Below are 26,793 nucleotides of genomic sequence, written 5' to 3' on the forward strand. Positions count from 1 at the left end.
AAGCGATTTCTTTCCCCTAGGAAGATGAGGAAAGGAAGGAAGCATCGGCAGAAAATTTACCGGGAGAGAAGGGCTCAAAGGAATATGTGCTGGCGTCTTCCCCTCCACCAGAACCCATGCTACCACCGCCGCCAGCAGAAGGGGAGTGGTTGACCCCTCTAACAGCCCCAGAGAGGGAATGGGTGCCCCCTCCGACACCCCCGCAGAGGGGGCGAATGACTCCCCCAGGGCCACCTTTGGAGAGCGAGTGGGTGATATTCGAGAGGACACTTATAGAGAGGGAGAGGGTGCCTGCGGTGACTCCGCCAACAGAGAGGGGGTCGCATGGTTCTCTGCCGCCATCCCCTCAAGTGTTGCCTGTCGTTCCACAGCCACGGGAGGAGCAACCTCAGCTAGCAGCCCCCACGGAAATAGCCGCCACGCACCAGCCGCCACTGCCAGGCCCTGATCCGCAACCAGAGGAAGCAAGGACCCCCCCTCGGCAGGCGTCAGAGGAACAGCCGCTTGTCCCCTGGGCTTCAGCCTCAGATGCTTTTTCGGTTTTCCAGACGGTGGAAAAGGTACCGTATTTTTTATCATTAATTTTTTCCCCCAAGGAAAAAATATTATTTATCAGGTCTGTTACTTCTTCAAGAGACAGTAAGCTGCAGAGGGAAATCTGGGGAAAGGAAGGAAAATGCAACAGCAACTCATTTTTGCTATGTTATTTCTGCTGGTTTTTGACCGGAATGAATCCTCTCAAAGGGCCTTTGGAAAAACTACCCATCAAGTAAATGCTTCTTTTTCTATCAGTCCTACTGGTCTGGAGAGCAACGCCTACCGGCAGATTTAGTCTCCTCAGGAAATCTTGAGGTGGGTTTTATATCCCCACAGAGTAGAGATAGGGAGTAGGGTCACTCCTGTGAACAAGGCTCCTGAGAACATGAAGAGTGATTTTTTATTTATTTATTTTTAATGTCCCCAGGTCTTTACGGTTACTGAATGTTTTCTCAAGTAGCAGCGAAAGCTGAAAAGGTGCCGTATTATCAGGTTGCCTGCCTTCTAGAGAATGGGGTCTGGGGAGCAGAGTGGCAAGGCCCTGTTAATTTATGGAAGGTGCGTGCTTCTAGAGCAGCGTTTCCCAAAACTTGGGTCTCCAGCTGTTGTTGGACTACAACTCCCATCATCCCTAGCTAGCAGGGCCAGTGTCCAGGGATGATGGGAGTTGTAGTCCAAAAACAGCTGGGGAACCGAGTTTTGGGAAATGCTGTTATCGAGCAAGGATAGGCATAGCTGTCAACTGTCCCTTCTTTGGCGGGAAACTCCCTTATCCCAGCGTCGTGTCCTGCTGCTGTCCCTTATTGATGATGTCCCTTAAATTTCCTGGGTTTCATGTTCACTCGGCTCGGGAGGGAAGCAGTGACTCAGGGTCCTCCGCCGTGAGAGAGAGCGCGCGCATGCGCTGCCACGTCTCCGTATCTCCCTTTTCCCCCTTGGGCACGTCGTGAGGAGATGGGTGGCGGCGGGCAGGAAGTCTTGCGAGACTTTTGCTGCGCTGCCAGGGGAAGCCGGAGGCGGCAGCAGCGGCAGCGACTGAGGAGGCAGCCTGAGAGAGGAGGAAGAAGAGGGGATGGGGAGGGACGCAGAAGGGCGGCGCTTCAGCCGCGGTGGCGCTGCAACCGCTTCATGCCAGGCTCGCGGGCGGCATGGGTGAGAGTCTCCCTCCCTCCCTCTCTCACTCTCAGGCGGGGAAGGGCCGATGGAACTCCTCGCTCCAAGACGATGGCAGCCCCGATGTGCTGCTTAGCATCCCTTCCAGCCAGTGCAGCATCTTAATGTAGCGATTCCCCCCTCTGCATCCCTTTCATAACTCTATTTTTATAAATCATTTGTCCATCCATGGTTCAAATTTTTACTACAAGTCTTCTGTCAATCCTACCAATGTATGTAACTCTTGACAATAGCTTTTCAACTAAATTATAAACCTTCCCCATTCTTTATTAAAGAGGTCCTCTTCCTGGTTTCTAATTCTGCCTGGAAGCTTTGCCCTCTCGATGTCGTTCCTCAGTTTTGTCTGCCACTCTTCTTTGGGTCGGAATTGTAGACCCTTAGGATCATCTAGTCCCCTGCAAAACACAGTCAGTCGCAGCAAAAGCAGCATCACTCCAAGAGTGGCGGATTTCTGTATAAGCCAAGCAAAATCCCTTATTTTGGCTGCTGATCCCTTATTTTCAAATCTGTAAGTTGACAGCTATGAGGATATATATATAGGGGACATCTGGGCCCCAACGATGCTGTTGCGTTCCGGTTGATCTTTTAGTCCACCAGCAGCTACACTTTGGAACTCCCCGCCCCTTGAAGCTGAGCGCCTTCACTGTACTATTTTCGGTGCTTGCTAAAAACCTTTTTGTTTAGGCAAGACTTCCCAGATGTGTGGACATGTGTTTCAATCTGTTCTTAGTTTATCTCCCCCAATGTGTTTTAAATATGTTAAGTTGTGGGCGAACATATCAGACGTCACAGCGATTCTTCAACAGCTCTTGTTTATTCAGAGGCCAGGACAGAACTGAACTGAAGAGCTCAGTCAGCCTGCTTATATAGAGCTCCAGAACAATGTAACTGTTGCAACTTTCTAAAACTATCCAATCACTGAACGTCACTTTCGATCCTGCATTTGCATAACTATCTACAGTATCCCCCTGCTGGCCCAGGGTGAGAACAGTTGCTTTCAACTGTTTTTAACTGATGATTTTATTGTTTTTCTCTCTCTTTGTAAACCATTTTGAGGGTGTTAACAACCAAGCGATGTATAATTTCTATTAAGTAGACGAACTCCCAGCATGGCCCAAAATTCAAGAGTTGGGGTTTTTTTTGTTTTCTTTTTGAGTACTTCCTTCTACTACAGGGAAATATTTGGGGTCGTTGAAGAGAGTCGAAATAGCTTTGGGGTTGCTGCCCTGTACTAATTCAGATATGGTTTTACATGTTTCGTATTGTTGCAGGAATTTATGTATAGGTTGCGGGGAGGGTTGCCCCTCCAGCAGATATCACGCACGTGCAGCCCACTACCAAAACCAGCACAATCACTTTTGTGACTCTTGTGATTTGTCCTCACAAAACACTTCACCACGGTTTCTTCCTATCTTCCTATCTATTCAAAGGGCCTCTGCTGCACGATATCAAATGTAAGAATTCATTCAAATGTAAGAATCTATGTACTGGCTCACTGGGAAAACTTCCTATAGACATGTGAGCTCAGCTACTCAGCAGCCCCTCTGCCTGAGTGATAATCCCTGGCATCCTAATACCTGAGTGCCAGACAGGTAGCCATTCCAGAAATAACAAACCCAGACGAAGACAAAAGGGTGTGATTCACTTGGCTGGGAAACAGGGAAATGTAAAGATCTCCTTTGTTACACTTGATGGGTGTTTGGTGGAGGGCAAGGGGAACCAAGGGGCAGGGTCCAGGATGCTCAGATTACGGCCACCAGACCTCCCCTTTTCATGATGTAACCGTGATGTAATAGTGATGTAGTTTGGGGGGGTTGTAACATGGGGATGAGCAGCTAATAAAAGTTTGGGTTCTCTTTTGTTCGGGGCTTCCATCCTGTTTCACCTTGTGACAGATGGGAGTCCTGTCGTGACAGTCTATTGAAGGCCATGCCTACTGGCTGCTGTTTTGCTCTGGTATTCCTGGCTGGTATCCTTGTTTTTTGTCCAAGGGAGCCCTTGGATTTCTCCGTTAACAGTTTGTGTGTTTACCTTGTGCACAAGTGAAAACCCATTCCATTTTCAACACCCCAGAATTGTGTCCCAGTAGCCCTTTCTCCCTCCATGAATTTTCCTAATTCTCCTTTAAAGTCCTCCAAATTGGTCGCCATCACAGCATCTTGGGGCAGCGAACGCCACAGTTTGATTTTGCGCTGTGTGAATAAGTACTTCCCTTTTGCCTGTCCCAAATCCCCCAACTTTCAGCGCCTCTTTTCAGCGCTGCCCCTTTCATTCCTTTCCGCTTCCAGCCTGAAGCAGCTGCAGAGAAAGTCTCTGAGGAAACATCGCTAAGGAACTACGAACCTCCCATGGCCTCCCGCTCAGGAACGGAGATTGTGACCCAAACGGAAACTAAGGTACTCTTTGGCCAGCTAGAGCACGTTACTGTTATTGTTCCATTTCTTCTACGTACCAGTGCTTATAAAGCATCTCAAAACGATTTCACAACAAAAACTTGTATTTCAAAAACTGCACATATAAAGACAGTTAAAACCATTGTATAAGGGGAGCGTGTGGCGCTGCGGTCTAAACCACTGAGCCTCTTGGGCTTGCCGATCGGAAGGTCGGCAGTTGAAATCCCCGCGAGGGGGTGAGCTCCCGTTGCTCCGCCCCAGCTCCTGCCAACCTAGTGGTTCGAAAGCAGACCAGTGCAAGTAGATAATTAGGTACCACTCCGGCAGGTAGGTAAACGGCGTTTCTTTGCACTCTGGTTTCCGTCACAGAGTCCTGTTGCTCCAGAAGTGGTTTAGTCCTGCCGGCCACATGACCCAGAAGGCTGTCTGTGGACAAACGCCGGCTCCCTTGGCCTGAGAGCGAGATGAGCGCCGCAACCCCATAGTCACCTTGGACTGGACTGAACCATCCAGGGGTCCTTTTCTTTTTTACCTTTATATAGCCCTAACCCCTGGCACAGCTCACGAAGTCTAAGAAACAAAAAAACACCAATTGAGTTTCAAAACCGGTTTTGAAAGTTTCAGCCTGCCCTCTTGTATCCAAGGATACAAAGTCCTGCTCCCTTGATCTCAGAAACCACCATGCAATATTTGGTTATAATATAGAATCATAGATTCGTAGAGTTGGAAGGGACCATGAGGATAATCCAGTCCCACCCCCGTGCAATGCAGAAATATGCAGTTGTCCCATACGGGGATTCGAACCTGCAACCTTGCCGTTATCAGTACCACGCTCTAACCAACTGAGCTATGACTTCAAAGGTGTCCAATTGCAGAGCGAACAAACAACTTTCTGAAACATATGGTAGAGTAAGAATTAAAAACAATGGCCCTTATAAAAACCAATTTAGACCCAATACAGTCGTACCTTGGTTCTCAAACGTAATCTGTTCCGGAAGTCCGTCCGACTCCCAAAACGGTTCAAAAACCAAGGTGCGGCTTCCGATTGGCTGCGGTTTGCAAACCGCAACACTCACTTCTGGGTTTGTGGTGTCTGGGAGCCAATTTGTTGGGGAGCCAAGCCGTTCAAGTACCAAGGTACTGCTGTACAGATACAGGGGGAATAGGGATGTGGGTGGCACTGTCGGTTAAACCACAGAGTCTAGGACTTGCCGATCAGAAGGTTGGCAGTTCGAATCCCTGTGACGGGGTGCGCTCCCGTTGCTCGGTCCCTGCTCCTGCCAACCTAGCAGTTCGAAAGCACCTCAAAGTGCAAGTAGATAAATAGGTACCGCTCCCGTGCGAAGGTAAACGACGGTTCCGTGCGCTGCTCTGGTTCGCCAGAAGCAGTTTTGTCCTGCTGGCCACATGACCCGGAAGCTGTACGCCGGCTCCCTCAGCCAATAAAGCAAGATGAGCGCCACAACCCCAGAGTCGGTCACGACTGGACCTAATGGTCAGGGGTCCCTTTATCTTTACCTACTGGGAAGAGCCATTTTAAAAACCAACCGGAATTATTGCGAAAATAAAGAAGTATTTGGGGGAGGAGCGGCCAATTTTTTGTCCTGGCTCAGGGCACCATATCGTCTAACCCTGTCCCTGTACGTGGGGCTACCTTTGAAGGTGACTCGGAAACTACAACTAATCCAGAATGCGGCAGCTAGACTGGTGACTGGGAGCGGCTGCCGAGACCATATAACACCGGTCCTGAAAGACCTCCATTGGCTCCCAGGACGTTTCCGAGCACAATTCAAAGTGCTGGTGTTGACCTTTAAAGCCCTCAATGGCCTTGGCCCAGTATACCTGAAGGAGCGTCTCCACCCCCATCATTCTGCCCGGACGCTGAGGTCCAGCTCCGAGGGCCTTCTGGTGGTTCCCTCAATGTGAGAAGCAAAGCTACATGGAACCAGGCAGAGGGCCTTCTTGGTAGTGGCGCCCTCCCATCAGATGTCAAAGCGATAAATAACTACCTGACATTCAGAAGACATCTTAAGGCAGCCCTGTTCTGGGAAGTTTTTAATTTGTGATATCTTAGTGTATTTTTGGTTTCTATGGAAGCCGCCCAGAGTGGTGGGTTACAAATAATAAATTATTATTATTATTATTATTATTATTATTATTATTATTATTATTATTATCCCTGCTCCTAACATCTCTCCACCTCCTAGGCCTTGCCTGCGAGGGTGGACCCAGCCCCTTCAGACATGATGCGCTTCAAGCCCAAACCAGCCGCGCTCACCCAGAGGGGAAAAGACAAGACGTTTCATGACGCCATGGAAGACATCGCCTCCCAGATTAAGGATGCCAGCACTTCCTCCATGGCAAATAGCATCAACTCGTTTGTGGACTCTCCGATTGGGAAGGTCTTTGCAAACACCATCGACCGAGCCCTGGAGAAATCTGAGGAGTGGCTGAATTATTATCTTCCTCTACCAGACACCAGCGCCGGTGAGAAATGAGCAACCATTTTGGCAGCCAAGGTTGTTTGTTTGTTTAACTTTAAAGCAATGTTGCATATCATGTACTCGTTGTTCTCTGAATATACAGTGGTCCCTTGGTTCTCAAGCTTAATTCATTCTGGACGTCTGCTCCAAAACCAAAGCGTTCCAAAACCAAGGTGTGCTTTCCCATAGAAAGTACAGTGGTACCTCGGGTTACAGACGCTTCGGGTTACATACACTTCAGGTTACAGACTCTGCTAACCCAGAAATAGTACCTCGGGTTAAGAACTTTGCTTCAGGGTGAGAACAGAAATCGTGCGGCGGCGGCACAGCGGTGGCAGGAGGCCCCATTAGCTAAAGTGGTGCTTCAAGTTAAGAACAGTTTCAGGTTAAGAACGGACCTCCGGAACAAATTAAGTATGTAACCAGAGGTACCACTGTAATGCAAAACGGATTAATCCATTCCAGACTTTGAAAAAGAACCCCTAAAAGAGTAATTTAACAAGAATTTTACTAACGAAACCGTTTTTGAAAGCAATACTCAATATACTATACTATAAAATAAATAAGACAATACGATATACGAAGAATAGAAATAAAAAGTCAATTATATAGAAAATAAATTAGGGTTTTGAATCAATAGTCAAATAGTGGATCTTATTCTGAGTTCCCCAGCTAAAAAGCTTGCAACCTTTGCTGTCGCCTTCTCATATTGATCTGCCAAGAGAAAGGACGCTGGGGCAGTGGCTGGGCAACCCGGAATGGACAATAAAAGAGGAGTGATGATCTCATTCCTCAAGTCTTTATAAAGAGGGCAAGCCAGAAGGGCATGCGCCACCGATTCGGGACTGCCACCTCCACAGGGACATAAGCGTTTTGTGTGTGGAATCTGTTGGAATCATCCCTCAAGTCCAGCCGAGGGCAAGACATTCAATCTTGCAAGAGTAAAAGCGCGTCTATCTTTTAGATTTGCTAAGTTATGCAGATAGGGTGCCAGAGTGTCGAAATGGGAGGATGGAAAATAGTCATTTCATGGGCAAATTTTCCTTATCGTGGCCAAGTTGTTCCGACGCTCAATATCATTTACGCGCTGACAAATTAGACTGTTTGCTTTAGTAAAACCCGAAGCGAGTAGCTGTTGTGGTGATAAACCACAAGAGTGAAGTTTTTGATAGACAATTTTAGTCCAGGCGCTCCTGTGACAATCTTGCAGCACTAGGGATATTAGACCGGGGGGATTTGAGTTTAGGCGAAGTCAATAGTTACCGTATTTTTCGCTCTATAAGACGCACCAGACCACAAGGTGCACATAATTTTTGGAGGAGGGAAACAAGAAAAAAAGTGAAAGCAGCGATCCCTCTTGCTGTTCTGGCTTCTGGGATAGCTGCGCAGCCTGCATTCGCTCCATAAGACGCACACACATTTCCCCTGACTTTTTAGGAGGGAAAAGGTGAGTCTTATAGAGCAAAAAATACGGTAAGTGTCCTACGTCAGATCCGTAATTCTACCTCTAGGCGCAATGATGCGTTTGGGACACAGGGTGAGACAGAGGAAATTGACCTTAAGAATTTTGATTGGACTGCTTCCGTAGATCCAAGGGGAGAGCCAGTCCAAATCTGAGCCCAATATAATTGCATCGCCTTGCACCTCCTGACTGCATGTTTTTCTCAGCTGACGCTGGCGGGAAGAAAGAAGAGCGTGACACGTCAAAAGACGATCTCTGCAAGGAGGGCTGTTTCATGAGGATCAACTTCCTTTCCACCCAGCTGAGAAACCGGGCTTTCAGGTTTGTGCTGCACCGGCTGAAAGCGACCCGCAAGAACACCAACGAACAGCTCTCGCTGCTCGATCAGGTGTTGAACATGGTAAGTGAGGCTGAACATTGGGCAGTAGTGGCTCGCTGCGAATTCTCCGCCGTTGAGGGGAAGTGTGTGGAATAGGTCTCAGTGCAGTGGTGCCCCGCAAGACGAATGCCTCGCAAGACGGAAAACTCGCTAGACGAAAGGGTTTTCCATTTTGGAGGTGCTTCGCAAAACGAATTTCCTATGGGCTTGCTTCGCAAGACGACAATGTCTTGCGAGTTCCTGCTGGTTTTTTCCCATCCCCCCCCCTTTTTCTAAGCCGCTAAGCCGCTTATCAGCTGATCTGATCAGCAGATAAGCCGCTAAAAGCCTCTAAAAGCGCTAATCTGCTAATCCGTCAATGGGCTTGCTTCGCAAGACGAAAAAAACCGCTAGACGAAGAGAATCACAGAACGGATTCTTTTCGTCTTGCGAGGCACCACTGTGTTTCGAATTCTGGGAATGGAGTTGAGAGAGGACCTAAGCTGGGGAGAAAACAGCAAAGACCTTATGAAGAGAGCGCAGCAGAGGTTATATTTTCTGAGAATCCTCCGGAAAAACAATCTCTCAAAGGACCTGTTGATGGCATTTTACCATTGTACTGTGGAGAGTGTATTAACTTATGGTCTGTGTGTGTGGTTTGGGAGCTGCACGGCCAGGGGAAAAACAAATGCTGTCCAGGGTTGTAAAGACTGCAGAGAGAATAACTGGGTGCACTCTTCCCACCTTGGATCAAATCTATGCTGTCAGGTGCCATGTCGCTGGGGAAACAAACAGTCTCCGTCCGCAGAACATTCAAAAATGGAGGCTTGCGCAAGGGGCCAGGGCCAGAAAGAGAGCCAGCGATTGACCACACATTCGCTCCATAAGACGCACAGACATTTCCCCTTACTTTTTAGGAGGAAAAAGGTGTGTCTTATGGAGCGAAAAATACAGTAGTCATACCTCAGGTTGAATGTGCTTTGGGTTGAGCGCGTTTGAGTTGCGCTCCGCGGCACGGAGTGTGTTACTTCCGGGTCTCGCCGCTCGCACATGCGTAGATGCTCAAAATGACGTCACGCACATGCGCGGAACCGGCAAAACGTGACCTGCGCACGCGCAGACGCGCCGTCGCTTGTTACGTCCGCTTCAGGATGCGAACGGGGCTCCAGAACGGATCCCATTCGCATCCCGAGGTACCACTGTAATTGGATTTCTGTGCAAGCCAAAGTCCTCTTTGTTTTGCCAAAGCAGTAACCTCCTCTCTCTCTTTCTCTCTCTCAATTCCCCCTCTCAGCTAGATCACGCCCTTAGCCCGGGCCCTTCCAGCTTCCAAAAGGTCTCCGAAAGCTTGTCAAACATTTTGCCGCAGTGGAATACAAAGATGGAGGCCCCGTCCCAGAAGCCCAGCGTGGTCCAGAGGTCCCTCTCATTAATGCCTGAGGTATCTTGGTGAGGAAAGGAGACCTTCAAGGACAAATTGGCCAGTGGGTTGCCATCAGCGGAAACAGCCCTTCTAGGAAGGGGAAAGCTGAGAAGCTCTATCAACCTCAGACTGCCACTAGTGGCGAGGGGTGGAATTACGGGAGCAAGCCATCTTCCTGAGATATAAGGGGTGGAGCCTGAGAACGAAGGGCCAATCAAAGGGGAGAACCTGGGAGTGTTAGGGCGGGCCTCATTCAGCTGCGTAGCGTGGGGAGGGCCACAGGGGCGCAAAATTGTTAGGGGTGCACAATTTCAATACAGCTGTGCACTTCCGTAGCTGTGAACCAGGAAGTGAACTCTCCAGACAATGGAACTCTGCATTTCTTATCTCTGTGGCTGCGATCTCCTGGGTGATGTGGACGCCATTAGGCAGTTGAATGCACATGCATCCTCTGTATGTTTCGCTCCCTCCGCATGGCTCCACGCACCGGCAACCCCTGCTATGTCACTGGCCTTAGTTAGGTGAAGCTCTCTCTGTTCCTCCATGGCGGACTGTTGCTCCACTTAAAAAGGGCTCTATCTTAAGGTTACCAGATGTTTTTCAATGAATCCAGGGACACTTTTCAACTTCAATAGGAATGAGAGGATTATGTATGGGGACGGATTTGTAAATCCGGGGACAGTCCCTGTCCTCCTGGGCCGTGTCCAGAAAGTGGTGTTGGGGGATGAGTGTTCAGACCCCTGGGCTCTCACTTGTGGGGTGCCTCAGGGTTCCCTCCTCTCCCCCATGCTTTTTAATATCTATATGAAGCCGCTGGGAGAGATCATCAGGGGGTTTGGGCTGGGTGTTCATCAGTATGCAGATGACACCCAGCTCTACCTCTCTTTCAAATCAGAACCAGTGAAGGTCCTGTGAGTGCCTGGAGGATGGATGGAGGCCAACAGATTGAGGTTGAATCCTGACAAGACAGAAGTACTGTTCCTGGGGGACAGGGGGAGGCGGGTGTGGGGGACTCCCTGGTCCTGAATGGGGTAACTGTGCCCCTGAAGGACCAGGTGCGCAGCCTGGGAGTCATTTTGGACTCATGGCTGTCCATGGAGGCGCAGGTTAATTCTGTATCCTGGGTGGCTGTCCACCAGCTCCATCTCGTACACAGGCTGAGACCCTCCCTGCCCACAGACTGTCTCGCCAGAGTGGTGCATGCTCTGGTTATCTCCCGCTTGGACTACTGCAATGCGCTCTACATGGGGCTACCTTTGAAGGTGACCCGGAAACTGCAATTAATCCAGAATGCGGCAGCTAGACTGGTGACTGGGAGTGGCCGCCGGGACCACATAACATCAGTTCTGAGAGATCTGCATTGGCTCCCAGTACATTTCCGAGCACAATTCAAAGTGTTGGTGCTGATCTTTAAAGCCCCTAAACAGCCTCGGCCCACTATACCTGAAGGAGCGTCTCCACCCCCATCGTTCTGCCTGGACGCTGAGGTCCAGTGCTGAGGGCCTTCTGGCGGTTCCCTCATTGCGAGAAGTGAGGTTACAGGGAACCAGGCAGAGGGCCTTCTCAGTGGTGGCACCCGCCTTGTGGAATGCCCCCCCCCTTCAGATGTGAAGGAAATAAGCAGCCATCTTCTCTTTAAAAGACATCTGAAGGCACCCTGTTTAGAGAAGTTTTTAATATTTAATGCTGTATTGTTTTCGACACTCGACTGGAAACCTCCCAGAGTGGCTGGGGAAACTCAGCCAGATGTGTGTGTGTGTGTGTGTGTGTGTGTGTGTGTGTGTGTGTGTGTATATATATATATATATATATATATTATTATTATTATTATTATTATTAGGAAACGGGGATGTCTGGTAACCTTACTCTGTCCTCTTTCAGCAACTGGAGATGAAAGCTTTGACCATGTCCCGGGTGCTGGCTGACGAGTTGTACACAACCTACCGCAATCTCCTGCCACACGTTGCTGAGCTCCCCACTCACCTCCAGGAAAAAGTGACTCAGGTCTACCAGAGCATGGAAGATCTCCACTCTCATTTGTCCGCCGTCGCCTCCCTCAGGGATCTGCCAACCTACCTGATCCTACAGAGCCGAGAGAGAATCTCCATCGCCCGGGAGAACTTGGACGAACTGCTAGATTTCATGGCCCAAAGCCAGCCAGGTCAGTGGCTGTCTCAACCGAGTACTTCCAGGTCAGGGGTTGGATTGCCGTCGGCTGGGGTGAGGCCACCGATAACGGGGAACGCCGAAAGCAGAGGCGAAGAAGAAGGGTCCACGTCCTGGCAACCTTCGCCTCCTCACCCGTCGCCTTCGTATCCAAAAGATTCCCAGCTCTAAAACCAGATGAAGAGCGTTCTTCCGTGGAACGGAAGCTTTGGGTTACTACAGCTCCGGTTTCGTGCAACCCGGGAACCGTAACCCCATGGAAGCCAACTTTGCCATCGCCATCCTCTGCTTGTGATTCGGGCAACTGATCCCATTGCAATTAAAGGTCTCTCTGAAACAAGACGGCGCTTGCGTGCTCCTTTGAAAAAGGTTCTGTGCTCCCACTGCGATGGGGTCTCTTCAGCTAAGCGGCCTCAGCCCGTTATATCTGAAGGAGCGTCTCCACCCCCATCGTTCAGCCCGGACGCTGAGGTCCAGTGCTGAGGGCCTTCTGGCAGTTCCCTCACTGCGAGAAGCCAAGTTACAGGGCCTTCTCGGTGGTGGCACCTGCCCTGTGGAACGCCCTCCCACCAGATGTCAAGGAAATAAACAACTACCTGACTTTTAGAAGAAATCTGAAGGCAGCGCTGTTCAGGGAAGTTTTTAACGTGTGACATTTTAATGTATTTTAAATCTTTGTTGGAAGCTGCCCAGAGTGGCTGGGGAAACCCAGCCAGATGGGCGGGGTACAAATAATAAATTATTATTATTATTATAAGCTGGGAGGCAGGTGCAAGCAGGGTGAAAGGAGAGGGTCAGTCTGTGCTGAGGGCTGTGAGGAGCCAGGTAAATCTGTTGGGGTCAGTGATGTCCAGGCCAAACTCAGCTAGACTCCTCTGGTAGCTCCTACAATATCACCCCCTGGTCATACAGTGGTACCTCAGGTTAAGTACTTAATTCATTCCAGAGGTGCGTTCTTAACCTGAAACTGTTCTTAACCTGAGGTACCACTTTAGCTAATGGGGCCTCCTGCTGCGTCACCGGAGCACGATTCCTGTTCTCATCCTGAAGCAAAGTTCTTAACCTGAAGCACTATTTCTGGGTTAGCAGAGTCTGTAACCTGAAGCGTATGTAACCCGAGGTACCACTGTACAACGGTGCTGCCGTGACGCACCATCTGTCCGTCCGTTTCTTATTTCTTTCCCATTTCTAAGTACAACTTCTCCACGTTTCTGCATTGTTTTTATTTTTAATTATTTTTGGGGGACAAAGTAATAATCATAAATAAATAAGAATAAAAATGTGCGCCCCCACACCAAGGCCATTCCATTGTAACTATCCAACCTCCAAAAAATTCAACACCTATTGCGATGGTTTGACCCCCTTTCCATTTCTACAAAAACCTTCCATATCTCCTCAGAATCCTTCCTCCTGCATATTCCCCGTCTTACCTTAATGACACATTAATTTATCCAGGGCCGTCTTTAGTATATGCACTGCCGGGGTGCAAAGATCTGCCCAGGCCACCCCCCAAAAAAAATTAGTTTAGCCCCCAAATTAACTTTTATTATGCTTATGTCGCTATTGTCATTTGATAAACAGTGCTCACACCTGCACAGCTCCAAAAGGAGCTTTTGTGTGTGTGTTTTGTTTAAAACCAGCTTTTCTAAAGACAAAGAACACATTGGGAGTTGGTTTAAAGACTCCATGCATGCGCTGACGGTTGCAGGGAGGTGTCTGAAAGATAAGACGTGTGGGCATTGTGCGCATGCGTTGGAGAACCATCTTGGGCGACCTTTCATTGTGGGAGCAACCTTATTCCTATAGGAGCTTGGAGAGCCCTTGTGAGTGCGCATATACGAGTTCTTCTTGGGAAGGAGCCTGTGCGCACTCCTGTCGCTAGATAGGCGCATTCTCTTTCTGTCTGTCTCTCCCTCTTTGGTGCCCGGGTGCCCTGCGCCCCCAGGTAAAGACAGCCCCGAATTTATCAGTAATAGCTATATGCCACACCTCTTTGTACCATAGAATCATAGAATCCTAGAGTTGGAAGAGACCACAAGGGCCATCGAGTCCAACCCCCTGCCAAGCAGGAAACACCACCAGAGCACTCCTGACATATGGTTGTCAAGCCTCTGCTTAAAGACCTCCAAAGCAGGAGACTCCACCACACTCCTGGGCAGCAAATTCCACTGGCGAACAGCTCTTACTGTCAGGAAGTTCTTCCTAATGTTTAGGTGGAATCTTCTTTCTTGTAGTTTGGATCCACTGCTCCGTGTCCGCTTCTCTGGAGCAGCAGAAAACAACCTTTCTCCCTCCTCTATGTGACATCCCTTTATATATTTGAACATGGCTATCATATCACCCCTTAACCTCCTCTTCTCCAGGCTAAACATGCCCAGCTCCCTTAGCCGTTCCTCATAAGGCATCGTTTCCAGGCCTTTGACCATTTTGGTTGCCCTCCTCTGGACACGTTCCAGTTTGTCAGTGTCCTCCTTGAACTGTGGTGCCCAGAACTGGATAGAGTACCCTTCTTCCATGTTATATTCTGCTTGCCCCTTCCACTTCCTGGCTATAATAATTCGTGCCGCTGTCCATAAATTTGCGAGCGAGTCCTGTGAACCTTCCATCTGCATCATTTTTTAAAGAAAAGGCCCTGCTGTAAATTCCTCAGCATTCTAGCGTGACGTGCAAAATTTCTGGATGCAGGTTTTTTTTTGGCCCAATAGGTTACATGTGTGTGCCAGAATCCCACCCCATTCAGGAACCCCGAGAACAGATTCTGTAGAAAGGTGAGATCTTTTGCACAGAGGCAAGCATGCCTCGCCCGAAGAACAGGAGCCAAGCTTGCTGAATCAGGCAAGGCTTTATGTGGTGCAAGATTCCATGGGTTCCTGGTGCTAACCCAGGGTCCATGTTTCCTTTGGAAATGAGGCATGGAAGAGACTGTGGTGCCTTTATATGATTTATTTACACATATACAGAATAGCATATGCTAGAGCATGCTATATTCATGCTGTACTCACAGCAGACAGGTGTACTCACAGATGCGGGTGGCGCTGTGGTCTAAACCACTGAGCCTCACAGGCTTGCTGATCAAAAGGTCGGCGGTTCGAATCCCCGCAACAGAGTGAGCTCCCGTTGCTCAGTCCCTGCTCCTGCCAACCTAGCAGTTCGAAAGCACAAAGTGCAAGTAGATAAATAGGTACCGCTGCAGCAGGAAGGTAAACGGTGTTTCCGTGCAGTCTGGTTTCTGTCATAGTGTCCCGTTGCGCCAGAAGCAGTTTAGTCCTGCTGGCCACATGACCCGGAAAGCTGCCTGTGGACAAACGCCGGCTCCCTCGGCCTGAAAGCGAGATGAGCGCCGCAACCCCATAATCACCTTTGACTGGACTGAACCATCCAGGGGTCCTTTGATGTGGTGTAGTGGTTAAGAGCGGTAGTCTCGTAATCTGGGTAATCGGGTTCGCTTCCCCGCTCCTCCACATGCAGCTGCTGGGTGACCTTGGGCTAGTCACACGTCTCTGAAGTCTCTCAGCCCCACTCACCTCACAGAGGGTTTGTTGTGGGGGAGGAAGGGAAAGGAGAATGTTAGCCGCTTTGAGACTCTTTAAAGGGAGTGAAAGGCGAGATATCAAATCCAAACTCCTCCTCTTCTTCTTCCTTTACTACCGTATTTTTCGCCCTATAGGACGCACTTTTTCCCCTCCAAAAATGAAGGGGAAATGTGTGTGCATCCTATGGGTCGAATGCAGGATTTCTCGGGCTTCCTGCAGCTCTGCGCCACCCTCCGGATCCCGGCGCAAAGCCGCGCGGGGCTCCGGAGGGTAGCGCAGAGCTGCCTGCATTCCGAAGCCTGGTGCGCGCTGAAGAGCGCCCCCGGGCTTCGCGCACCTCTCCGCAAGCCTGGGGAGACCGGCGCGGCTCCCTAGGCTTGCAGATAGCAGGCTGTTCTGGGGGCTGGGGTCGGGGGGGAAATTATTTATTCCCCCCCAAAAAAAATTAGGTGCGTCCTATGGGGCGGTGCGTCCTATGGGGCGGAAAATACAGTACTTCTTCTTTTACAGCAAACGGGCAGATGGACTTCATCAACCTAGGAAGGGAGCCCATCTAGGAGAAGGAAAACTCTGATCCTAAACCTCCACTGATATCTTCAGGAAAAGAATCAGGAGTGAACCTACACAAATCCGGAGCAAAGTCCATAAGGCTGTTGGATAGTGCCTTATACACCTCCTTCCAGCAACTCCTGCCGCCAAGCTGGTGCCAAACGTCTTGCTCTGCTTTCCTTTGGACCCCATCAGTGAGGCTGAGAGGGGGGTCTTGTCGTCTAGGCCCCCCAGGACACACCCTGGCGAGGTCACTTCATTGCTGCTAACATACCTTCCAACGTTTCTCCCATGAAAACAGGGACATCCTATTCTCCAGCAGGAAGCTTCTCCAGTGTTTGATCTCACCCCACACGTATAGAGCCAGTGTGGTGTAGCGGTTAAGAGCAGTGGACTCGTAATCTGGTGAACCGGGTTCGATTCCCCGCTCCTCCACCTGCAGCTGCTGGGTGACCTTGGGCCAGTCACACTTCTTTGAAGTCTCTCAGCCCCACTCACCTCACAGAGTGTTTGTTGTGGGGGAGGAAGGGAAAAGGAGAATGTTAGCCGCTTTGAGACTCCTTAGGGTAGTGATAAAGCGGGATATCAAATCCAAACTCCTGTATATACATTGACATCTGTCAGCCAATGACGTCTCCGCCTTGCCTACCTCACAGGATTGTTGTAAAGAAAAAGCATTCAAGGGAAGACATCATGTACAACAGATAAATGGAATGAAATAAAATTTCAGCTGCCTTGGTTTTCCTTGTCAGGGAAAAATGCAGGATACTGTATTCCTAGTAGTAATGAAAACTGAGGATGATCAGGATACATGCCAGAGAGTAAGTCCTATTGAACTCAGTGGCACTTATTTCTGAGTAAAATGCGTAGGACTGAAGTGTAAAGTGGCCCAGTCTTGACCCAGTTACCTGGGAGTCAGCTCCATTGAATATAGTAGGACTTCCTTCTGAGTAGACAGTGTAAGACTCCATTTACAATAAAGGAATAAACACGTTCTGTGTTTCCTAAGAAATGGGTGGCTGTGGAAGAGTGGATTGGTGACCTTTTTCTTCAAAATGATAGGGAGGGCTTCGCATGCCAGCCTCCCCATTTGGGGCAGGGATTTTATTTTCTGTATAAACGGGACTCTGTTTTTTGCAACAACACTTTTAATTGTTCTCCGAGACATGGGGAGGGAAAAAAGCAGAACTGGGACACACTGTGATCAATCCAGACACTGGGACGGCTTCTGTAATTCCGGGACTGTCCCTGGAAAATAGGGACACTTGGAGGACCCGGGCTAACGCGGCAGTTTGACTTTCCCACCGAAGGCACACTCCATTGTTTATTGAGACAGACGGTTGCCAGCTCACACCCTGAGCCTGGAGGGGGTTCAAAGCATTACAGTCCTGTTTCTCCCATTACTACCGCATTGGATAAAATAATATAAAACAAATCAGCCCCTCTGCTCAGCTTGCTGCCTTCAAGAGACCCACTTTTTCTCTGAAAGCTACCTCTCCTGACCCACAGACACCCACTGCACTTCTCCCAGGTGATTTCCTAAGCATGGAAAAACTGGGTGGGCATGCATTGCGACGCTGCTAAACTCACCATCTGGCAGCCTGATTCTCCAAGCCAGTGGATCTCAACCTGTGGGTCCCCAGATGTTGTTGGACTACAACTCCCAACATCCCTGAGCTCTGGCCTTGCTAGCTAGGGGTGATGGGAGTTGTAGTTCATCAACATCTGGGGACCCACAGGCTGAGAAAGGCTGCTCCAAGCATTGATTAAACTCCAACACCCACTTAAACCCAGGATTTTAGGGGAGTCAAGGCACCCCCAAACTCATAACAATATGTTAAAGCAAGACCTTAGGTGCATAGCTGTCAACTTACAGATTTGAAAATAAGGGACCAGCAGCCTCGAAAATAAGGGGTCAGCAGCCAAAATAAGGGATTTTCCAAACACAGGTATGTTCAACTTCTGAGCCCCTCCGAGCCAAAGGAAGAAAGCCCAGCCAGCAGCCAAACGAAGCCTCAAGCGGTGGTTCCCACAGCGCAGCAACCCGGCAAAGGGGATGCAGCAAGGAAAACCACCATCGCCTCTCCGCTGGGAAGCGCTGAGCAAAGGCGAGTCCCCAGGCAACGCGGCCGATTTGATTGGCACAAGGCATGCAAGCTCCACCCCCCAGTCGTTCTTAGACTCCTTATTGGGTGAGCAAGGCAGCCAAGCAACACAGTTGGAGCCTCCCTCCTCCCTGGCCGGCAGGGAGGGAGGGAGAGGAGCTGCTTCCTTTGAAACCCGGGAAATTTAAGGGACATCATCAATAAGGGACAGCAGCGGGACACAGCACTGGGATAAGAGACTTTCCCACCAAATAAAAGACAGTTGACAGCTATGCTTAGGTGGTCACGGCAGAACCGTCAGAAACCTGGCAAAGCTACGGAGCACAGCTGGTCCTCTTCCTCTAACCCGGTTCCTCTGCCAAGCGAAGTAACGATGATAATAAAAACCTTGCAATCTAGATCCGCTTTCTGAAGCAATGATGCTTAGGGTTGCTGGGAGTTAGAGGCACTGTGGCAAGTGAGCCAACGCCAACCATCTATGACATCACCCAGCTTGACAACAGCTGCATGGAATTCTGGGAGTATCCTGGGCCCCAAGATCCCATGGAACGAAGGAAGATGCTGCCATGAACCCTGGGCTCTTTTTAGCCCACCCTGCCAGGCCAGAGACCGGAGACCATGGCTAAGGGTGAGTGTTAGGAGAGCGCGAGAGATCGGGGGGGGGCTATTTTGCATTGTTGTTTTGGGATCGGAAGGACATCTGCAGTGCAACATTTGCCCCTCGACGTGTTGCCTTCGTACCATACATTATAATACCAGAGAGCCAGCGTGGTGTAGTGGTTAAGAGCAGTGGACTCGTAATCTGGTGAACCGGGTTCGCTTCCCCGCTCCTCCACATGCAGCTGCTGGGTGACCTTGGGCCAGTCACACTTCTCTGAAGTCTCTCAGCCCCACTCACCTCACAGAGTGTTCGTTGTGGGGGAGGAAGAGAAAGGAGAATGTTAGCTGCTTTGAGACTCCTTTGGGTAGTGATAAAGCGGGATATCAAATCCAAACACTTCTTCTACATTATAAGCTTGTGGGGTTTCCACTGGCCCTTGCGAGAACAGGGTGCAGCCAGCCTGTTCATATGTTCTTCAGACTTTTGCTTACGGTGCTGAGAACATACAGAGGCAGACCACTGGTCCATGGTAGCGCATAAGAACATAGAACCATAGTCCCGTAGAGGAGATCACCTGTTGGATCAGGTCATTTGTCCATCTAGATCAACATCATGTTCTCTCACCAAATGGGAGAACCAAATGGTAGACCAGAAAGAGCCCTCTCCTCTCTCCGGCGGTTTCCAGTGGCTATAATAATAACAATAACAATTTATTATTTATACCCCACCCATCTGGAAGGGTTTCCCCAGCCACTCTGGGCGGCTTCCAACCAAATATTATAAACAATGCAGCATCAGACATTAAAAACTTCCCTAAACAGTTGTCTTTTAAAAGTAAAGTAGTTGTTTATTGCCTTGGCATCTGCTGGGAGGGCGTTCCACAGGGCAGGCGCCACCACCGTCAAGGCCCTCTGCCTGGTTCTCTGTAACCTCACTTCTCGCAGCGAGGGAACCACCAGAAGGCCCTCGGAGCTGGACCTCAGCATCCGGGCTGGACGATGGGGGTGGAGATGCTCCTTCAGGTATACTGGGCCACGGCCATTTAGGGCTTTAAAGGTCAGCACCGACACTTTGAATTGTGCTCGGAAATGTACTGGGAGCCAATGTAGGTCTTTCAAGACCGGTGTTATGTGGTCTCAACGGCCGCTCCCAGTCACCAGTCTAGCTGCCGCATTCTGGATTAATTGCAGTTTCTGAGTCACCTTCAAAGGCAGCCCCGTGTAGAGTGCATTGCAGTAGTCCAAGCGGGAGATAACCAGAGCATGCACCACTCTGGCGAGGCAGTCTGCGGGCAGGGAGGGTCTCAGCCTGCGTACCAGATGGAGCTGGTAAACAGCTGCCCTGGACACAGAATTAACCTGCGCCTCCATGGACCAAAATGACTCCCAGGCTGCGCACCTGGTCCACGTGACAGCCCTTGAGATATTTGAAGATGGCTTCCTGCAGCTTGCAGGTTGTTTTGTCTACTCTCCTACTCTATGTAGGGCTGAAGGCAGTTTGGAAGCCACCCAGAGTGGCTGGGGAAACCAGATAGGTGCGGTATAAATAATAAATTATTATTATTATTATTCAGCTTGTGCAGAAGTCCAGGTTTCTCACCGGGGCAAGACGGGTTGAGCATATTACACCAATCCCGGCCTGATTGTGCTGCTTGCTGATTACCGTATTTTTTGCACTATAACACTCACTTTTTTCCTCCTAGAAAGTAAGGGGAAATGTCTGTGCGTGTTATGGAGTGAATGCCTACGGATGACGGGGGGATCTGCTGCTGTCGTGAGCAGAGGATCCATGGTTCCCCTTCCTTCCCTCCTCCGTGGCTCGCTTTGAAACAGCAAAGCGGGAGAAGAGCCGCTGAGTGGGGAAGAGAGAGGGACAGAGAGCCTGCTTGCTTTAAAGGAGCAAAGCGGGAGAGGAGAGGAGCCTTCTCCTCTTATACTCCTCTTCTGCATTATTAACAGCATCCTTCTCCACCCACCCCACGCGAGTTCCTTGTTTCTTGAGCGCTTTTCCTTCCCTCCCCACTTAAAACGTGGTTACAAAGCACGGATCCACATGGATCCTCAGGATTTTTGCACTGGGTCACCCCAAATTCACCATCAGATCACATAGCATGTCCATGGCTACAGCTTGCACCAAAAAAACACGCACCCACTGTTGCCTGGGGCCGCAGTGGTGCAAAAACGTGGTTACAAAGCATGGATCCACATGGATCCTCAGGATTTTTGCATTGGGCTACCCCAAACTCACTGTCAGATCACATGTCTGTGGCCACAGCATGAACCACAAAAATCATACATCCACTGTTTCGTTTAGAATATTTTTTTTCTTGTTTTCCTCCTCTAAAAACTATGTGAGTGTTATAGAGCGAAAAATACGGTAATTTCCGGGCCCAATTCAAAGTGCTGGTTTTGACCTATAAAGCCTTAAATGGCTCAGGACCGCAATACCTCAAGGATCGCCTCTCTCCCCCCATATAAATGGAGTAGCTCTGTATTCATCATCTAAGGCCCTTTATTGGCCTCTTCTGTGAGAGGTCCAGAGTGTGCCAAAGCGAGAACGGGGCCTTTTTTGTGGTGGCTCCCCGTTTTTGGGATGCTCTCCCAGGGAGGCTTGTCTGAGAGCACCTTCCCTCTGTATCTTTAGGTACCTGGTGAAAACGTCCCTCTTCCACCCAGCCTACCAATCTGTGTCCTTTTAGATGTGTTTGTGGGGTGGAGGTTAACGGGTCTTTGGTTTCTATGTTGGGAATTTTGTGTTTTCATTTTGTGCTTCTATGGCTGTAAACTGCCCTGCGATCTTTAGACATGAATGAATGAATAAATAAATAATAATTTCGTTTCCCTTTCGCCCTCTCTGGAAACCCCACCCTGGATCACAACCAACGGATGGCAGTGCGAGACAGAGACCAGGTACTTTGGGGGCACAGCAGAGAAAAATGCAACGGCAGATAAGAACTCTGTCCATGCTCAGAGGCGTCAAGTGCTTTTCTTTTATCACAGCTAAGCATTGCATGCCATAGATCAGGGCTTCCTAAACCAGCCTATGGACCTGCGAGTTTCATTTGTGTGGCCCACAGTGCTCCTGTGGAGAACATCGGGAATTTGAACTCCGTAGGGTTACATGGAATTTATATTGTACAGTCGTCCCTTGGTTGACGAACACCCTGGAACTTGTACGTTTCGGCTCCCAAACGATCAAAAACTGGAAGTGAGTGTTCCGGTTTTCGAATGATTTTCGGAAGCCAAACATCCAGCACGGCTTCCGATTGGCTGCAGGACGCTCCTGCAGCCAATCAGAAGCCACGTCTTGGTTTTCGAACAGTTCCGGAAGTCGAACAGATAACCAAGGTATGACTGTAATGGAATAAAATAAAAGACGCAATAAAAATGCAATTTAAAAAAATTGCACAGTGCATTACAAATGTTGCAACAAGCTGGGGTGGGGAAAACCCCCCTAAACAGCTTTTACATTCTCAGCTCTTTTCAAGTGGTTTATGACAAGAGAGGGGGAAACTCCTGCCTTAAATTTAGGGCAAGGTGGCTTCGGTTGCCTGCCTTGTAATTCACATCTCTCTCATGGAAGCAGTTTGCCCCAGATGTAGAATTGTCCATTCCCAAGAACAGAGGTAGGCAGCCTAAATCCCATGGGCCACAAGCAGCCCACGGGGGTTGTTTAATCTGCCCACGAGCCGCCCGCTCAGCGAGTCTCCGCGCGCTGCACTAAACTGGCGTGGCGCAGCATGGGGACTCGCTTCCGCGGTGCCAGAAGTCGCGTATGCACATGTGCAGGTGCTAAGAATTGCGTCTGTGCAGACGCAGACACTGGAAATCACATCTGCACAATGGAAATTGCTCAGTTGTTTATATAAGAGTTGATTTGTCCTTGCTTGGGAACCACGATGGGCAAAGAGTCCCCAAACCACTTTGAAATGCACTGTGCAGACACGTCCTAACAGATCCGTTCCTTGTGTTGGTTAGCTTAGCGAGAGAGAGACGGACAGCCTCGGTTCAGACTCGGTGTCCTTAAGGGATGAGGAGTCCAGCATCTTCAATCTGGACCAAGAGGAGGAGGAGGAACAGTGTGAGTAAGGGGAACAGGGGCAAAGCTGCTTATATACATTCCTGAAAGCTTGGGCCATTCCCACTCCCAGCGTGATTGGCTGTCTACACTTCCAAGCTGCGAATCACGGCTCAGAGCTCAAGGGCCAATGGCAGAGGCCCAAATCCTGAAATGTTCTGTGATTGGACACCATGGATCGAATCAGGAGCTCAGAATCCTTAGTCCAGACTCAAGCTCAGGCAAACACAGACCACTGAATATATAACAAGAACTCTGTGGATTACTTTGCTGAAGAGCTTTGCAAAAATTGGAGACTTGAGGATTTTGGAAGGCGCCTGTGTTTCAGTTTTCATATTTTTGAGGGAAGTGCAAACTGGGCACATTTGCCTTTTAAATGCACATGAAGTCCTATTTCTTCCACCAACCCTAATGGAGACCCTTGTTATAAGAATTCTAAGGTGTCAAATATGAAATAAATGTTCATAAGTGCACAAGGTATAAACCACGTGTCTGAAATAGTACAGGAGAGCAATCCTTAAGCCATCTTGTCTCTTAATTACCCCCAATATTTCCTCTGCAGAACAAAATATCTTGGAGAAAGCTTTCCCAGACATTTTTTCCCCACCTACAAATCCTGTCTTGGGGCATATTTTGTGTATGAATAGAGTAGGATTCAAAAACTAAAGTATTTACCATCTCAAAAAGAATGGCCCAGGCTGGCCAGGTAATGTAATCAGTGACCATTCTCAGGTATCCTGGCAGACAGGACATAACCACATGGTTTCTTTATGTAACTACCAAGTGTGGCATGCCTTTCAGGGATCAAATCGCGAACTGAGAGTAAATCCTAATCAAAAAGATTCTCGAGTCTTTATTCTTTTAGGATGGATTAAAGGGGACACGAGGGACGTGGGTGGCGCTGTGGGTTAAACCACTGAGCCTAGGACTTGCCGATCAGAAGGTTGGTGGTTCGAATCCCCATGATGGGGTGAGCTCCCATTGCTCAGTCCCAGCTCTAGCAGTTCAAAAGCACATCAAAGTACAAGTAGATAAATAGGTACCACTCCGGCAGGAAGGTAAACGGTGTTTCCGTGCGCTGCTCTGGTTCGCCAGAAGCAGCTTAGTCCTGCTGGCCACATGACCCGGAAGCTGTACGCCGGCTCCCTCGGCCAATGAAGTGAGATGAGCGCCGCAACCCCAGAGTCGGCCACGACTAGACCTAACGGTCAGGGGTCCCCTTAGCTTTTAAAAGGGACAGCAGGAAATAATCTTAACTAAGAGATTCAAATGAATCTGCAAACTCGCTTCCAGCTATATTGAGGAGAATCTGCTCTGCTACATCACTCGCTAGCAGATAATATGTATTCAATATATCCTTTCCTATGATCCTTAACATTCCCATGGGATCTAACAAGTGTGGAAAGCCTCCTGGCTACCAAATTCCTTGCCTTTCCTTGCTTTTCAAATGCCTTTCGACATTAACAGGGGTGGTGCTTACACCATACATTTAATTTTATTTTTTTTTAATGAAAAAATTCTTTATTGGAATTCATTAATGTCATTATAGATTTAACTTCACACATACACATAATATATATTCTTAAATTAGTTTAACTTAGAATGTTAATTTGACCTTCTAATTCCACTTAGATAGCAGCTAAGCTAAAATCACATAATGGTACATAAAACTAAATAACAACAACAAACTGAAGTAAAATAAATATAGACTTCCCATCGTTTCCCGATATAGCTGACATTTGTGATTTTGAATGTACATATAATTATTACCTTACATTTAATATACTTTCTAATACTTTCTTACAACCTAGCGTACTCATTTTCCTCTATTTCTCAATATTTTATGTACACAAGGGTCATTCAAACACTACCACAGATAACAAGTCGCTGTTATTTTTTTTTGTATCTCTTAAACATTTCCCATTTTTGAGAAAATCCTTGTTTGGTGTTACCTCTTGACCTATTTAAGGCACACAACTTTTGCCCCAGAGAGTCTGGGGGTGATCCAGCCTAAAATAAGCTAAACTAAGCTAAGCTAAGCTAAGCTAAGATATGCTAAACTAAGCTAAACTAAGCTAAGCTAAACTAAGCTAAGCTAAACTAAACTAAACTAAACTAAACTAAACTAAAACCTAAACTTAAACCTAAACCTAAACCTAAACCTAAACTTAAACCAAAAACTAAACTAATTGCTCAGTAGTTACCGTATTTTTTGCCCTATAGGACGCACTTTTTCCCCTCCCAAAATGAAGGGGAAATCTGGGTGCGTCCTATGGGGCGAATGCAGGCTTTCGCTGAAGCCTAGAGAGCGAGAGGGGTTGGTGCGCACCGGGACTGCAGGCAGATCTGTGCCGCCATCCGGAGCGGGGCGCTAAGTCCCGCCCCGCTCCAGATGGCGGCACGGAGCTGCCTGCCGTCCCGGGATCAGCGCACTTCTCCCCATCGCCAGCCCCACAAGCTCGGGGGACAGCGGGGAGGCAGAGCCTGCCTTGCCACTGTTCCCCGACCTGGTTCTTCCAGCCCCGCACCTGGGGGGGGGATAAATTTTTTTTTCTTTATTCCCCCCCCAAAAAAAACTAGGTGCGTCCTATGGGCCGGAGCGTCCTATGGGGCGCAAAATACGGTAAGTCTCACATGTGCTCAGGCAACTAAACCCTAGATTCCTCTCTCCCCCAGTTCTCTCACCTTCCAGAAGCAGAAGCAGAGATGAGGAACTGGAAGAGTTTGTCGAGGGGGTGGATGAAGGATGGAATACTGACGAACCATCTCCGGAAGTGTCTTTCATCATCCCAGAAGTAGTAACGGACCTCCTTTCGGAGACAGATCTGACAGAGGGCGTACATCCGCCTAACCCTCCTCCTTCTCTGGAGGGGGTGTTCCGAAACAACCTGCTGGAAGAACCCAATTTCGCAATAGAGTCGGTGCGTTGACCCCAAAGGCCAGTTGCGCCAAGGAGCCAAATCCTGCGGTGCCTTTTTCCCCCCGGGTAGGGGACGCGGGTGGCGCTGTGGGTTAAACCACAGAGCCTAGTGCTTGCCGATCAGAAGGTTGGTGGTTCGAATCCCCGCAACGGGGTGAGCTCCCGTTGCTCGGTCCCTGCTCCTGCCAACCTAGCAGTTCGAAAGCACGGCAAAGTGCAAGTAGATCAATAGGTATCACTCCGGCGGGAAGGTAAATGGCGTTTCCGTGCGCTGCTCTGGTTCGCCAGAAGCGGCTTAGTCCTGCTGGCCACATGACCCGGAAAAACTATCTGTGGACAAACGTCGGCTCCCTTGGCCAGTAAAGCGAGATGAGCGCTGCAACCCCCGAGTCGTCCGCGGCTAGACCTAACAGTCAGGGGTATCTTTACCTTTACCTTAAACCGCTTTGAGTTTTTTTCTTAAAAATATAAAGCGGTATAGAAATGAAATAAATAATAATAATACACTGGTACCTCGGGTTAGAGACACTTCAGGTTACAGACTCCGCTAACCCAGAAATAGTACCTCGGGTTAAGAACTTTGCTTCAGGATGAGAACAGAAATCGTGCTCCGGCGGTGCGGCGGCAGCAGGAGGCCCCATTAGCTAAAGTGGTGCTTCAGGTTAAGAACAGTTTCAGGTTAAGAACGGACCTCCGGAACGAATTAAGTTCTTAACCCGAGGTACCACTGTATTATTAATTTCATATATATATGTGTGTGTGTGTGTGTACACACACACACACACACACACACACACAGTGGTACCTCAGGTTACATACGCTTCAGGTTAGAGACTCCGCTAACCCAGAAATAGTGCTTCAGGTTAAGAACTTTGCTTCAGGATGAGAACAGAAATCGTGTGGTGCAGCAGGAGGCCCCATTAGCTAAAGCGGTGCTTCAGGTTAAGAACAGTTTCAGGTTAAGAACGGACCTCCGGAACGAATTACGTTCTTAAGCCGAGGTACCACTGTAA

At 49.0% G+C, this 26,793-nt stretch overlaps 2 protein-coding genes and 1 long non-coding RNA gene across 10 annotated transcripts in view; 2 read left to right on the forward strand and 1 right to left on the reverse strand.

The window, feature by feature from the left end:
* On the forward strand, nucleotides 1-12,335 carry LOC309522834 (perilipin-3-like). 6 transcript variants are annotated; one of them, XM_082206462.1, is made up of 7 exons: nucleotides 9-247; nucleotides 372-560; nucleotides 3,999-4,106; nucleotides 6,311-6,590; nucleotides 8,255-8,448; nucleotides 9,701-9,847; nucleotides 11,711-12,335. In XM_082206462.1, exons 1-7 carry the CDS (start codon nucleotides 179-181, stop codon nucleotides 12,164-12,166), a joined length of 1,443 nt encoding a protein of 480 aa, XP_082062588.1. In that variant the 5' UTR covers nucleotides 9-178; the 3' UTR covers nucleotides 12,167-12,335. The 6 variants fall into 6 exon arrangements, with proteins under 6 accessions (XP_082062586.1, XP_082062589.1, XP_082062591.1 ...); XM_082206460.1 differs by having other exon boundaries at nucleotides 1-560; XM_082206463.1 differs by having other exon boundaries at nucleotides 1-560; nucleotides 9,701-9,855; nucleotides 11,711-11,866.
* On the reverse strand, nucleotides 8,419-18,607 carry LOC309523109. Its single transcript, XR_014215258.1, has 3 exons — nucleotides 18,570-18,607; nucleotides 8,865-8,909; nucleotides 8,419-8,525 (listed from the first exon to the last, which is right to left on the reverse strand). It is a non-coding gene; the product is annotated as an uncharacterized lncRNA (long non-coding RNA).
* Nucleotides 16,834-26,793, forward strand: part of LOC309522728 (uncharacterized protein) — a 24,799-nt gene continuing 14,839 nt past the window's right edge. The window contains exons 1-5 of one of the 3 annotated variants that reach the window (XM_082206223.1): nucleotides 16,834-16,898; nucleotides 18,610-18,810; nucleotides 21,676-21,692; nucleotides 22,766-22,863; nucleotides 25,537-25,781. In XM_082206223.1, coding sequence (XP_082062349.1) covers nucleotides 16,836-16,898; nucleotides 18,610-18,810; nucleotides 21,676-21,692; nucleotides 22,766-22,863; nucleotides 25,537-25,781 — 624 coding nt within the window. In that variant the 5' untranslated portion in view covers nucleotides 16,834-16,835. Of the gene's footprint in view, nucleotides 16,899-18,609; nucleotides 18,811-21,675; nucleotides 21,693-22,760; nucleotides 22,864-25,536; nucleotides 25,782-26,793 lie in introns of those variants that run through there. The other 2 variants (XM_082206224.1, XM_082206225.1) reach the window with 2 other exon arrangements.

Source organism: Podarcis vaucheri (assembly GCF_965113315.1).
Source record: "Podarcis vaucheri genome assembly, chromosome: 18".
NCBI classification, from domain to species: Eukaryota; Metazoa; Chordata; class Lepidosauria; order Squamata; family Lacertidae; genus Podarcis; species Podarcis vaucheri.